The 12816-nt window shown below is 44.9% G+C and overlaps 1 protein-coding gene across 9 annotated transcripts in view; it reads right to left on the bottom strand.

Annotated features, from left to right (window-relative positions):
- PRLR (prolactin receptor) overlaps positions 1 to 12816 on the bottom strand; it is a 122937-nt gene that overhangs the window by 20826 nt on the left and 89295 nt on the right. For 4 of the 9 annotated variants that reach the window (XM_005230393.3, XM_027797174.2, XM_027797175.2 and 1 more), the window contains 3 exons: positions 7352 to 7418; positions 1830 to 1943; positions 644 to 776 (listed from right to left, as the gene is read on the bottom strand). In XM_005230393.3, the coding sequence (XP_005230450.1) occupies positions 644 to 776; positions 1830 to 1899 (203 nt within the window). In that variant the 5' untranslated portion in view covers positions 1900 to 1943; positions 7352 to 7418. Of the gene's footprint in view, positions 1 to 618; positions 777 to 1829; positions 1944 to 2776; positions 2869 to 3983; positions 4213 to 7351; positions 7419 to 12816 lie in introns of those variants that run through there. The other 5 variants (XM_027776808.2, XM_027776807.2, XM_027797176.2 and 2 more) reach the window with 5 other exon arrangements.

Below are 12816 nucleotides of genomic sequence, written 5' to 3'. Positions count from 1 at the left end.
CCTGCCCCCGCTGCCCCACCAGCCTCCCCATGCACTGCCTGTGTCCCAAGTCCCCATCTGAGCCCACCACAGCAAGGCTGGTCTTCAGCTCCCAACAGCCCTGCCCTTGCCAGCCATGCCCACCCCAAGCCAGCCCCAGTCTGTGGGCTGATGTCCTGTCCTAGCCTGGCATCAGCCCACCCCTGTCCCCCAGGAGGTGGCCGATGCCCCCGGCAGAATTGCCCCTAGCCTGCCCTGCTCCCTGGCAGGGGTGGGATGGGCTCTGGATGGAGGCTTTGCCCTGCTGCCCCAGGGGAGACCCCGTGGTGCCTTGATGCTCCCCTCCACCGAGAAACATGCCATTCAGCTAAAAGCTGTCTGCCTCCTGGTAAAAGGGACAATCTACACCTTTCCCAGCACATCTTTAGACCAGTGGGTTTTAGGTCAGATGAGTTTCAGTAGGGACAGGCTGAAGGTTTGGGACTGAGAGCGGTCATCCTTTCTTCCAGTAAGGGAAAGCCATTCATCTCATGTAGCCCTTGCTGGCTATCTGAGGTTTAGCGTGGATTCATAAAATTACCTTTATAAATTAATGTTCTCATTTCCTCATTCTGTCATAATCACCACTTAATCACTTACAGAATATGCTTGCACCAGTTGTTACCTGTCCTTGCTGTAGAACAGGGTGTAACTGGTAGGAAGTCCTCCATCTGAGCCAGGCTTCCACCAACAAGAAAAGGTTTCCTTTTCTAGAGAACGACACCTTATTATCTTAGGTTTTCCAGGGTGTGATTGACCTAGGGAAGTGCAGAAATCCAGCTAGTTATATTAGAGTTGGACAATATTTTTGGTTGTTACTGTTGAATGATAGATTCAGCAAGGAATGCATTTTTGAGGACAATAAAGTTACCTGAAACTACGGACTGAATTCGGCAAATAAATCTGCCTGGAAAAAAGATCAAAATTTTCAGAAAAGTAAATATATTTTACCTCAATTTACTTCTAAAATAGCTACTAAAATTATTTTACTTCCCTTTTTCAAATAAAAATTTCATTTTTACCTAGACTTAAAAAGTGTACATTTACCTCCAAATTAAATTAAGAAGCCTGGAAGTAAATGTATAACCTTTTGTTTGTTTCCTAAAATGTCCAAAATGTTTATCTTCAGGTCATCTTAAAATTAAATTTCAACTTTGCAACAGAACAAAAATTCCACTATTTGCACATATTTGGGGTAAATTATAGGTAAGAAAAGTAATGAAAAGAAGGAATCAATGGGCTGGATGGATGATTTTGTGTATTAGCAACCTGAATGTATTCATTAATTATTTTAATATTCCCTAATAATCCAAATACATTTAAGACTATTCCCTCTTAAGACTACTTGTCATTAGCTTCTATCAAGAACATAGACTATAAATTTGCATACATTTTAACCTGAGAAGCATGTGGCTTTTCAACCTAAGCTTACCTTTATTTCATTAGAGTTCCATACCATTATCTCTAATAGTGTTACTATTCATATGATCCTAATTCCCAAGAAAGTGACAAGCAAGGAGTGAGTGCAGGGATGGAGAGAGTGCAGGGATGGAGAGAGTGCAGGGATGGAGAGAGTGCAGGGATGGAGAGAGTGCCTTTCATCATCACCACCATATAATTGTTAAATCAATAATATAAAAAGAAAAAAGGATTCAAGCCATTTTCAAAATCTCCATACAAAACTTAAGAAGAAATTAATTTAAATATGTACAGACTCCAGTGGTGATCAGGATAGATCAGGTAAAGCCTCAGACTTTTCTAAAGAAAGTGTTTTAAGGAAAAACAAGTGTTTCAGGAGGTGGTATACTTACCAGTCAGACCCACTGCAGCCACAGTGAGCAGCAAAGTAATTTGAACTGATAATGTCAATTTCTGCTTCATGATGTCTGCTTCTCCTCAGGAGGAAATATCAGATCAAGGGGTCACTGAAAAATATGCCATCATGCAAAGTCAGTAACAATGCTTAACATATAATAAGCATCACTTTGCTTGATCAAAATCCTCTTTGAATTGCAGCTGATTCTTGTTCTCTCTCAAAAAGGTGCAGAAACACGTACAGTTCCACTTCACAAACAGAAAACTTGAATCACAGAGTAGTTGGTAGGTCTTCCTGAAGGTCTTTGAATGGTTAGCAGTGCTAGGATTAACATTAAAAAATCCTGCGTATTTATTTGGCATCTTGGGATACTGGGTGCTTTTCTTAAAGCTCTAACTTTTAGACTCATTAAATCTACCTGAGATATCAGGTTTTTAGTAACAGAAAATACATCTTCGCTGATACAAAGAGCTCAACATACTTGGACTCTGGAACTCCTGAAAAGAGACGGCAAGTAGAAAAAACCAAAAATTTCATTAGAAGTTTAAGATTGTTGAGCCAATGTCATGACCTCTAAATATTTGGGACTGGCAATATTGAATTCAGGATCACCTGAGCTGAAGAATGCTACTCTTTCTGTGCATTCAACTCGCTGTTTTTACTGCATTTGATTTTGCAATTAATTTATCAGGTGAAAATGTAAGATGGGATGCAATTATCCCTTTTTCTTCAACCTGTGAAGGCCAGAGGCAGTGTTGCAGAACTCAGCTGAAATACAAAGGTGCAAGCTGGAAGCCAGCCACCAGATGCGGGCTCAGTCCCTGCAGTGGTCTTACACCACCAGATGTCCTCAGAATTCAGGTGTAGCTCAGGGTGATCGGGAGTCCCCGTTGCTGCTAAACCTGTTCGCTCAGTCTAAACACAGAATGATTTAAAGCAAACCTTTAAATTGCGAGCGGTGCAAGAGGACAGGGAAAGGGGCAGCGGTCGCTCCATCGCAGCTGTCCCCGCCGCTGCTGCCCCTCAGGGCCGGGGCTCCTCGCCCCCAGCCCGGCCCGGCCCGGCCCCCGCGGGGGCACCGGCCCTGCCCCAGCCCGGCCCGGCCCGGGCTCCTCTCCCCGCGGGGCCACGGGCCCTGCCCGGAGCTGCTCCAGCGCCGCTGCCCGCGGGTCACAGCCCCCTGCGGGCACCCCCTGCCCCGGGGGGGGGCCCTGCCCGGGCTGCGGGGGGGGAGCTGCTCCCCCGGGGGCTCCGCGGGCTGGGGGCACGGCCCGCCCCGCCGGGGGCCGCCCCGCGGGCTGGGGGAGCCGCTGCTGCGGCGCCTGGAGCCCCCCGGCCTCCCCCTGCCCCGGCCCGGGGGCCGCGGGGCTGCTGGGCTCGCTCGCACTTAAATACACGATCTGAAATACACGGTCCCTGCGGCTGCCACCGGCACCGACGGGCTCGGCCTTGCCCAGCACCGGGCCCAGCTCGGAGCCGGCTGGCACGGGCTGCACCGGGCACGGGGGCAGCTTCTGGAAGCTTCTCACAGAGGCCGCCCCTGTGCCCCCCGCCACCAAAACCTTGCCCTGCAAACACACTACATGGTTGGATTTCTCCCTTTTAACACAGCTCTTACAAAGTATTCAATAGCTGCACACTGCACCCCAGAAAACAGTGTGCCTTGATGGAAACTGAAATGATTACTGGCCTTTTCGACTGCACAGAAGTGCTAGATACTCCTGTAAAATAACCCTACTCTGTAATTAATAACTTTATGAAATTGTAGGTTTGAAAACTGTGTTTACAGCAGGGGCCCTCAAACTACGGCCCGCAGGCCAGATAAGGGCCCCCCAGGGTCCTCAATCCTGCCCCCGGTATTTACAGACCCCCCTTGCCCTCCCCCCGCCCCCCCACTTCATCTGTGCACCGGCCCCCTGGTTAAACAGTTTGAGGACCCCTGGTTTACAGTGCTACTGGGTCAAGATGAAAGTTAAATACCAATATTGAAATCAGTTGCAGTGGAGCAGGGTTGAGGTAAAAATATCCTAACAGAGTTCTAGTTCTTAGATTATTTTCTCTGACTTTTTTTGCGCTATGCTGATGGATAAATTTCTTGAGATTGACAGTGAAGGCTACTCAGTTCTGCACAGATGGAAAAATTTCCTACCTGTAATGTTTTAAGGCTTGCAGGAATGGCAACAGCTGTATAGCACCCATGGGCAACTACATTATGTCCACCACAAGCTTTCCTTATGCTAGAGAAATTTACCAGTCTGTACTGAACAAGATCCACGTTCCCACTAGTTATGACGATAAACAGTGTTTATCTCTCAGGCCTGGGAGAAGGCAGTTTAAGGAGTCTCAAAACACCACAGTTATTAACATCTGAAAGGCTGAACTACAGCTGTATGAAACCAAGTACAAATAAAGAACTTGAGGCCGTCTCCTCTTGCCCTGTCACTTGTCACCTGGGAGAAGAGACCGACCCCCCTGCCCACACCCTCCTGTCAGGCAGCTGCAGGGAGCCACAAGGTGCCCCCGAGCCTCCTCCTCTCCAGGCTGACCCCCCCCAGTTCCCCCAGCCGCTCCCCACCAGCCCTGTGCCCCAGCCCCGGCACCAGCCCCCTGCCCGTCTCTGGACACGCTGCAGCCCCTCTGCGTCCCCCTGGCAGTGAGGGGCCCAACCTGAACACAGGAGTCGAGGGGCGGCCTCACCAGTGCCCAGTGCAGGGGGACAGCACTGCCCTGGCCCTGCTGGCCACGCCGTTCCCGGCACCAGCCAGGGTGCTGCTGGCCTCCTTGGCCACCTGGGCACACGGGGGGCTCATGCCCAGCCGGCTGCCGACCAGCCCCCCCAGGCCCTTTCCCCCCAGGCAGTTCCCAGCCCCCTGCCCCCAGCCCGCAGCGCTGCGGGGGCTGGTGTGACCCACGGGCAGGACCCGGCACTGAGCCTGGTTGACCCTCACACAACTGGCCTGGGCCCATCGCTCCAGCCTGCCCAGACCCCCCTGCAGAGCCTCCTGCCCTCCCACAGATCAACGCTCCCCCCAGCTGGGGGTCACCTGTGAACTCACTGAGGGGGCACTCGGTCCCCTCACCCAGATCGTTGGTAAAGATATGAAACAGGACTGGCCCCAACACTGGGCCCTGGCCACCAGCTGGATGTAACTCCATTCCCCACCACGCTCTGGACTCAGCCGGCTCTTGACCCAGCACAGAGCACACCCACCCAAGCCACGAGCAGCCCGTGTCTCCAGGAGAATGCTGTGGGAGATGGTGTCAAAGGCTTTACTAACATCCAGGTAGACAACATCCACAGCCTTTCCCTCATCCACTTGGTGGGTCATCGTCTTGTAGAAGGAGATCAGGTCCATCTGCCTTTCATAACCCCATGCTGGCTGGGCCTGCCTGATCCCCTGGTTGTCCTGCATGTGCCATGTGATGGCAGCCAGGATGATCTGCTCCATAACCTTCCCTGGCACCGAGGTCAGGCTGGCAGGCCTGTAGCTGCCTGGATCCTCCTTCCTGCCCTTCTTGTACCTACAAGACTGGTGTCACGTTGGCTGACCTCCAGTCTTCTGAGACCTCCTCACTTAGCCAGCACTGTTGATATATGATGGAGAGTGGCTTGGCCCCACCAGCTCCCTCAGTGCCCTCGGGTGGATCCCATCCAGCCCCACAGACTGGTGTGTCTCAGTGGAGCAGCAGGTCACTGACCGTTTCCTCCTGGACTGTGGGGACTCCATTCTGCTCCTCCTCACCCTGTCTTCCAGCTCAGGGGCTCAGTACCCAGAGGGAAGCTGGGCTTGCTGTGAAAGACTGAGGCAAGAAAGCATTAAGCACCTCAGCCTTTTCCTCATCCTTTGTGGCAGCGTTCCCCCCCGCATCCAGTGAAGGATGCAGATTATCCTTGGCCCTCCTTCTGTTTCTCATGTATGTGTAAAACATTTTTGTCATCTTTTACAGCAGTGGCCAGCCTGAGTTCTAGCTGGGCTTTCTCCTCTCCATCTTCCCCCTGCATAACCTCACGACACCGCTATAGCCCTCCAGGGTTGCCTGCCCCTTCTCCCAAAGGTGGAAAACTCTGCTTTCCCCCTGAGTTTCAGCCAAAGCTCTGCTCAGCCAGGCTGGTCTTTCCTCCTGGTTTATCTTTTGGCACATGGGGACAGGCTGCTCCTGAGCCTTTAGGACTTCCTTCTGGAAGACTGCCCAGCCCTCCTGGACCCCTTGGCCCTTCAGAACTCTCTCCCAAGGGGCTCTGTCAACCAGCCTCCTAACCAGGCCAAAGTTGGCCCTCCAGAAGTCCAAGGTAGTAGCATTCTCCTTGCTTCTCCGAGAATTAAAAACTCAAATCATCTCATGATCGCTATGCCCAAGATGTCCTCCAGCCACCACTTCACCCACCAGTCCCTCCCTGCCTGTAACCAGCAGGCCCAGCAGGACATCTCCCCTGGCTGGCTCACTGACCAGCTGTGTCAGGAAGCTAGGGAGTTCAGACATGTCCTGATCTGAATTTCTTGTGACTGATTCCAGGTGGCTACTTTTAGCATGTAGGTTTTGTGGAGTGCTCTGTGAGGATGCTTAGTTACTGCTGTTGGCTGTGTAGGGGAAGCTAGACATCCAGTTAATTTCTTGGGACCAAGCACTTCACATTTCTGTGTTGCATAAATTGGAAGCACCTACAAGTTCTTTTAGATTTCATGAAAAGCCTGTATAAGCGTTTCTAATATCTTTTCCCTAAATTTCTCTCTTAAACAAACCTCCAAATAACCCTTTGTAGTCCTTCCTTTGATTAGCAGTCAACACATGACAATGAATAGAACAACTTCTCTCACACATGGAGATGTGCTTCTCAGTATGAAAGACTTCAGTCATTTTTGAAAACAAAAAATAATGAAACTCCAGATTCTTCAAAGTAGACACTTATTTTTCCATCCAAGTGTTTATGTACTCAACTCATATTGATTTTACAGAAATGACCCTGCAACTTTTAAAACTCTCAACATCTAAACCGACAAGAAAAGCCAAGACAAGAAAGCATCATCATCCCTGCTTTACACATGGGGAACCAAGTCACAGAATGATCAAGTACTTTGCTCAGACTTACGCTAGAAATGTAACAAAAGCTAAAACCTGATCCTTTCATACTAGATTTTTTTCCTTTTTCTTTTCTGAATGCCATCTCTACTGTTTTCCCAATAAAATATATTCTAGCTAATGATAGCAATCTTCTTCTATCGGTCTCATGGATCCTGAATTTTCTTCCCTGGTGATCTGTATGTTTAGCCATAATTTCAGGATTATTATTTTTATAGCAGTGTTTTACAGACAAGAAAAGCATAAGCTTTAAAGAGTAAAATTTTAGAGTCTGAAAGTTGGAATTCACATTAGAACTTGAAAATTGCTTTTGAAATATGATGGAAGTTAATTTCTACCAACTACCAAGCCCAACTCCACAATCCTTATCTTGCTATAATAATTTTAAGTAAGATTTATATATAGCATAGTCATGAAATATAAAGTCCAGTTTCCTACCGAAAGGATTCATGTGTGTGAGGAAGATTTTTGTTCCTCTTTCATGAATGTCAGATCACTTGATAATCTGCAAGAAAAAAATATTCCAGGGTTAGTATATCATTGCAAGTATCAGTAATTTATTCCTAAAACACAAAGAAAAAGAAATCACTCCTTATATTAACTGTTTCAGATACTGACAGTCTAAGTCAGTTACATGTAAACACTGACAGCAATAATGACTATGGTAAAATAGTGTGTTACTGTACACTCTTTATCTATTTCAATAAAAGCATAACATTTTGTAGCAAGTTAGGATGCAGCTTAGACTTACCAGAAGACTGTGCTAGGCTATCTGATTAAAGGCTAATCACCATCTACAAAAAGGCCATGACAGGATCAGATAAAAACTGATGGCACTGGGGGAGGAACCTTAGCAGCATAATGGGGTGCAAGGAATCAGCTATGCCAGACTGCTAAAGCACAGTCAGACCACTGTCCCTTTGCGTCTTGTGTGAAACCTACCAGGAGGAGCCAACCTAACAAACCCCCTTCCCCACATCCCTCACAGAAAAAGCAGGTAGAGCAATCGTTAAGGGAGGAGTGTGGGGAGGAAAGGAAGGGATCAAAGTGGACTGGGGAGACACACACATGGGAAAATAAGGTGAAAAGGAGAAGAAAGGGGTCAGTTAAGTGTAACTGGTGACTTGTCTGACCGAGGTATGTGCCTCATCACTGTAGCCTGCCCTATATTCTCATTAAGCCCTATTTCTAACTACCTTCTGTCTGGGTGTGCTCCGTTCTGAGTGGGTGCATTTGAATGCTAATGAACTTTCAGCTGGATTAACCACTGAGGAGTGGGACTGCAGGACTGCAAACCTCCAGGCTCCTATGCAGCTCTCCTACAACTGGGGAGACCCCAGATCAGGGGCCAGCTACCGGGTTGTCTGAGCATCTAACACCAGCTACTAGAGTGATCCGTTTTTTTTTTTTTTTGGTGTGCAAATACTCACATACGAATGTGTAAATGTCTACATTTTGTCTTTGTTGTGTCTGACCTCTGTGTGTGTTTCTTGTGTCTGTGTGCCTATCGTCAGCTTCACTACTGGCAGAACCTGAGGATATGGACATAGAGCAGCCTCACATACGTGGACTACCTGATTCAGCTCCCTCTAACAGACTGAAAGTAAATGTTTTACCAAAAAAAAGGCCACTACGTCTATGTCATAGTTAACCCCAGGCAGCAGCTAAGTACCATAGAGCCATCTGTTTACTCCTCCCCTCCGTGCCCACCCCCGACCCCCGCCCCTTCCTCCAGTGGGATGGGGAGGAGAATCAAAAAAAGTAAAACTTGTGGGTTAACAACTTAATAATTGAAACAAAGTAAAGTATAAATACAACAACAACAAAACCAACAAGAATTGTAATGAAAAGGGAGATAACAAGAGAGAAAGGAATAAAACCCAAGAAAAACCCAAGCAATGCGCGATGCAGTTGCTCACCACCCGCTGACTGATGCCCAGGCAGTCCCCAAGCAGCGATCGGCAGCTCCCAGCCAGCTCCCCCCCAGTTTATACACTGAGCATGATATTCTGTGGTGTGGAATAGTTTGGGTCGGCTGTTCTGCTGTGCTCCCTCCCGGCTTCTTCCACACCTGCTCCCTGGCAGAGCATGGAAAACTGAAAAGTGCTTGATTTAGAGTAAGCGCTACTTAGCAACAACTGAAAACATCAGTGTGTGATCAATGTTATTCTCATACTAAACCCAAAGCACAGCACTGTACCAGCTACTAGGAAGAAAATTAACTCTATCCCAGCTGAAACCAGGACAGTTTAACTAGCTGTTCTTTATCATCCTATCTGAATACACTGCTGTGAAGAAATAATTTAGATGAGGTTCAATGGGCAACTTACCTGCCACAGCAAGAAAAACTACACATTAAATTACTAACTTTGAAGTTACTAACTTCATTTTACTATTTCTTACAAAATCTTCTCTCTTTAAACAATTTGAAACAAAGTAGAATATTTTTACAACTAACGTTAAGAATGGTCTGTATTGCCTGGAGACCAGGTGGGAAGCTGTATTACTCAGTTACCAGGGTATTCTTTTGTTTGGCTCCATTTCAGTAAAGCTACTGAGAACAATAAAAATACCATGAAATTATTTGGCAGCTAGACATTATGCTGTTACAGAGGATCAGATTTAACTGAGGGTGATAAATGGTTTCTTTTTTATGTGCATATATAAAATGTCATAGAGAACATACAACTGAATATGGCAGAAAATGTTTGCAGTGAAGTTACTCAACTATGACATAAGGTGAAATGTATTTTAAACACGGAGCTCAATAAATGCTCCCTGTTTTAGAAAGGACAGAAATCTGGTTGTCAGTGTGCATGCTGGGAACAGTTTGTCTCAAGACTGGCTAAATGGAATTCTTCCAAAACACAAACTGCCTTGTAGATTTAGATCACTTCACAGAGACATTTTAAAATTATGCAATTGTTCCACGTTTAAAAGGAAGGGTAGTTCTAAAGAGAAAATGTATGGTTATGATCACTAGAGAAAAATAAACTTTCCCCTACTTCTGATTTCTATTACTTATTTCTACATCAAAACATACAGTTCTAGTCTACCAGCAAATTTTATTCTGCTTTCATGACTGCTTTCTTTGGGAAGTGACATCATGAACTGGTGACACATCTCTACATAATATGACTCACATAAATTGTGGTATTTACCAAAGCTGCAGTAGTGCCGTAAGCACTAGCTTGCTCCTATCGGTGATCAGAATGGATCATGGTAGAATTGACCTTACCTCCTGCATTAACCCAGGCAATCTCTCACCCAAGTATTTGATATGAAATAATCACTATTCAAATCATATTTATTATGACAGTCCCGAGAACAAAGATAGAATACCACTGCTTTAGCTACTATCCAAAGAAGAGCTTCTGCTCTTAAGAACTGAAAAATGTAAACAACCAATTAATAATACAGAGTGGAAGAAAGGGATATAACAAGCAGGTCAGAACTTGAATAGTTTTTGATTGAAACTAAAGATTATGTTCATCACAAAAGATTTTCATAAAATCACACAAACTGGAAGCTGACTATGAAGAATCAGTTTTAGAAAATTCACTTCATAATGAAACTTTACTGTCACAAATTCTTTTTCAACTGATGCCAATGCATGCAAATTTTCAAAATTCCAAAATGAAGAAATAACACCAAATATCAACATGAAGCATTTTGTTTTGAATTTTCCCAGTAGAAAATCCTCAGAAATTTAAGCCAATAATTGCAGTTTTATTATAATTTTTTTCTAATGAAAACATGTTGCAATGAAAAATTTCCCATAATCTTTAGCTATACACAGAATTTCAATGAGCAACACAATGGCACAAAACGTCTTGCTATTATGACATTTCTGGTGGAAGATGTTGGTGTAGAGGTGAGGAAGTTTATTGTGGAGAGATTAAAACAGACTTTGAAAGTAGTACAGGGAACACAGTAACAGAGAAGTGTGAAAGGCTTATGGAGTCAAACTGAGGAAAAACAATTAGGAAGGACACAAAAGGGAAAAAGAACAAATAATCTGTGGTACTGGGCAGTAAAGAGTCAGATAAAGTTGTGATTTTGAAGGTATTCCAGTACCCCTTTTGAATTTCAAAGCTCTATTCACTAGATGCCATCCCCAAATAACCTTTTCTTGGTGAACACAGGGGATGAGGTTGGGTGGAGGGGAAGCATCTTCCGCATCCTAGTGCCTGCCAGCATCAATCGGGTAATGAAGAAAACTGTGACCTTAGCTTTAGCACAGTTTCCTTATTCCCTCCCACTGAGACAGTCGGTTTTGGCTAAGTCTGTGTCTGGAGGCTCTCTTCAAAGCTTTAGGACTGTGGTAAGACTGTAACAGAAAGAACCTGGCTGCAGTGGAATAAATGTTCTTGTTCAATCACAAGTATGCTCAGCAATTAACAGTATCAGTGGGAGCTGAGAAAATTATTGGACAGATAATTGTTTTCTGTCTCAGTGTTCCCTTTTTCAGGAGGTCCTCACTATGAGGTCATAGAAGTAGCTGTTTCTTTGTCTTTTTCCAAGTACATGTTGTACATTTAGACTTGAATTGCCTAAGTGACTGTAGAATTACTCCATAAAAGAACAATTACAAAAAATTACTTCTCCAATCAAGCTGATATAGACACTCAATTCCTATTATTTGTGAACATGAACATTTCTCAAACATAATCCCGAGCTTCAACCTTGTTGATCGAAGAACTTTGTGGTTGCAGGCTAAAGGCTACCACTAATGCCATACACAGGTCAAGCAGCACACTGGTTAGCTAAGGGAATGAAACAAAGTTATCCAGGTAATCCAAAACAGAGCGAAAAATCTTGTGTCACAATTACTTGAGAGAAATTGCTGACGATAATGGGAATAAAACAATATTTAACCTTCAACCTTCACTTTCCTGAGCTTAAAATGATTGATCTTTTTGGCACTTCTAACCTAGGGCATGATCCTCCCTTTAATATAGAAATATGTGGATATGCAGAGAAGTATCTTTACCATGCCTAGCTCTAATCTTGGTGGCATTTTGTAGATCTCCTCTGGTACCTAATTCCTGAGTAGACTACTGCTATAATAGATTTTATGAACAGATTATTTTCTACAGGTTTTTACCTAGGTGGCATTAATGTCTAACGTCAGTAAAAAACCACACAGCTTCCTTATGAGGAGTGTCTCATTACAGAAAGTCAAATGTTCAAACTACTCTGAACTCTCTACATGCCAAACCAGTAACATTACCAATACTGCTGTATCACAACCCTGGTAAGTTCCACACAGATGCTCATCTCCCAGAAAAAAAAAATATCTTTATTTAATTACAGTTTTGCAGTGGAAGAATACTGAAGCCCCCAAGCGCTGCAACATGCATTCTGAAGGAACTGAATTCACCCTTTGATCAGGAGTACGACTTTCCCTTCTAATTTCTTCACAATGAATATATAAATTGAATGAAGTGTAGCACTGATCTGATCTACCCCCCATCTTCATCCCAGGCTGCTGTTCCTTGGACATTCTCAGTCATGGTGAACTGTGCTTTAGATTTTTTGTGTTTTGCAGTATAAGGAAATGACCCTGAGGTTGCAGACCATAGTCTGTTATGTACTTGTTTACAGCATAAGGACTTACACTGTGATCTCTGGAGGTTAAAGGTAAATTTATTAATGTATTCATTCATTAACCCACTCATTCATTAACTCACTCACTCTGTTCCTTAGAAACTTCAAGGACAGTATTGTGTCTCCTACTGATGAATCCATTTCTAACAGGTAATATCTGCATCTCTGACAGAATAAATAAAATGTGTCAAGAAACAACTTGAAGAAATTAATTTTGCAGAGAGAAATCTTCATTGTGCAGCAAAGGCAAACACATGGCTTAACGAATAAAGATTAACTTAATATGGGATATT

This window comes from Falco peregrinus, chromosome Z (assembly GCF_023634155.1).
Source record: "Falco peregrinus isolate bFalPer1 chromosome Z, bFalPer1.pri, whole genome shotgun sequence".
In the NCBI taxonomy this organism is placed as follows: Eukaryota; Metazoa; Chordata; class Aves; order Falconiformes; family Falconidae; genus Falco; species Falco peregrinus.
This window is presented reverse-complemented; position numbering and strand designations above follow the sequence as displayed.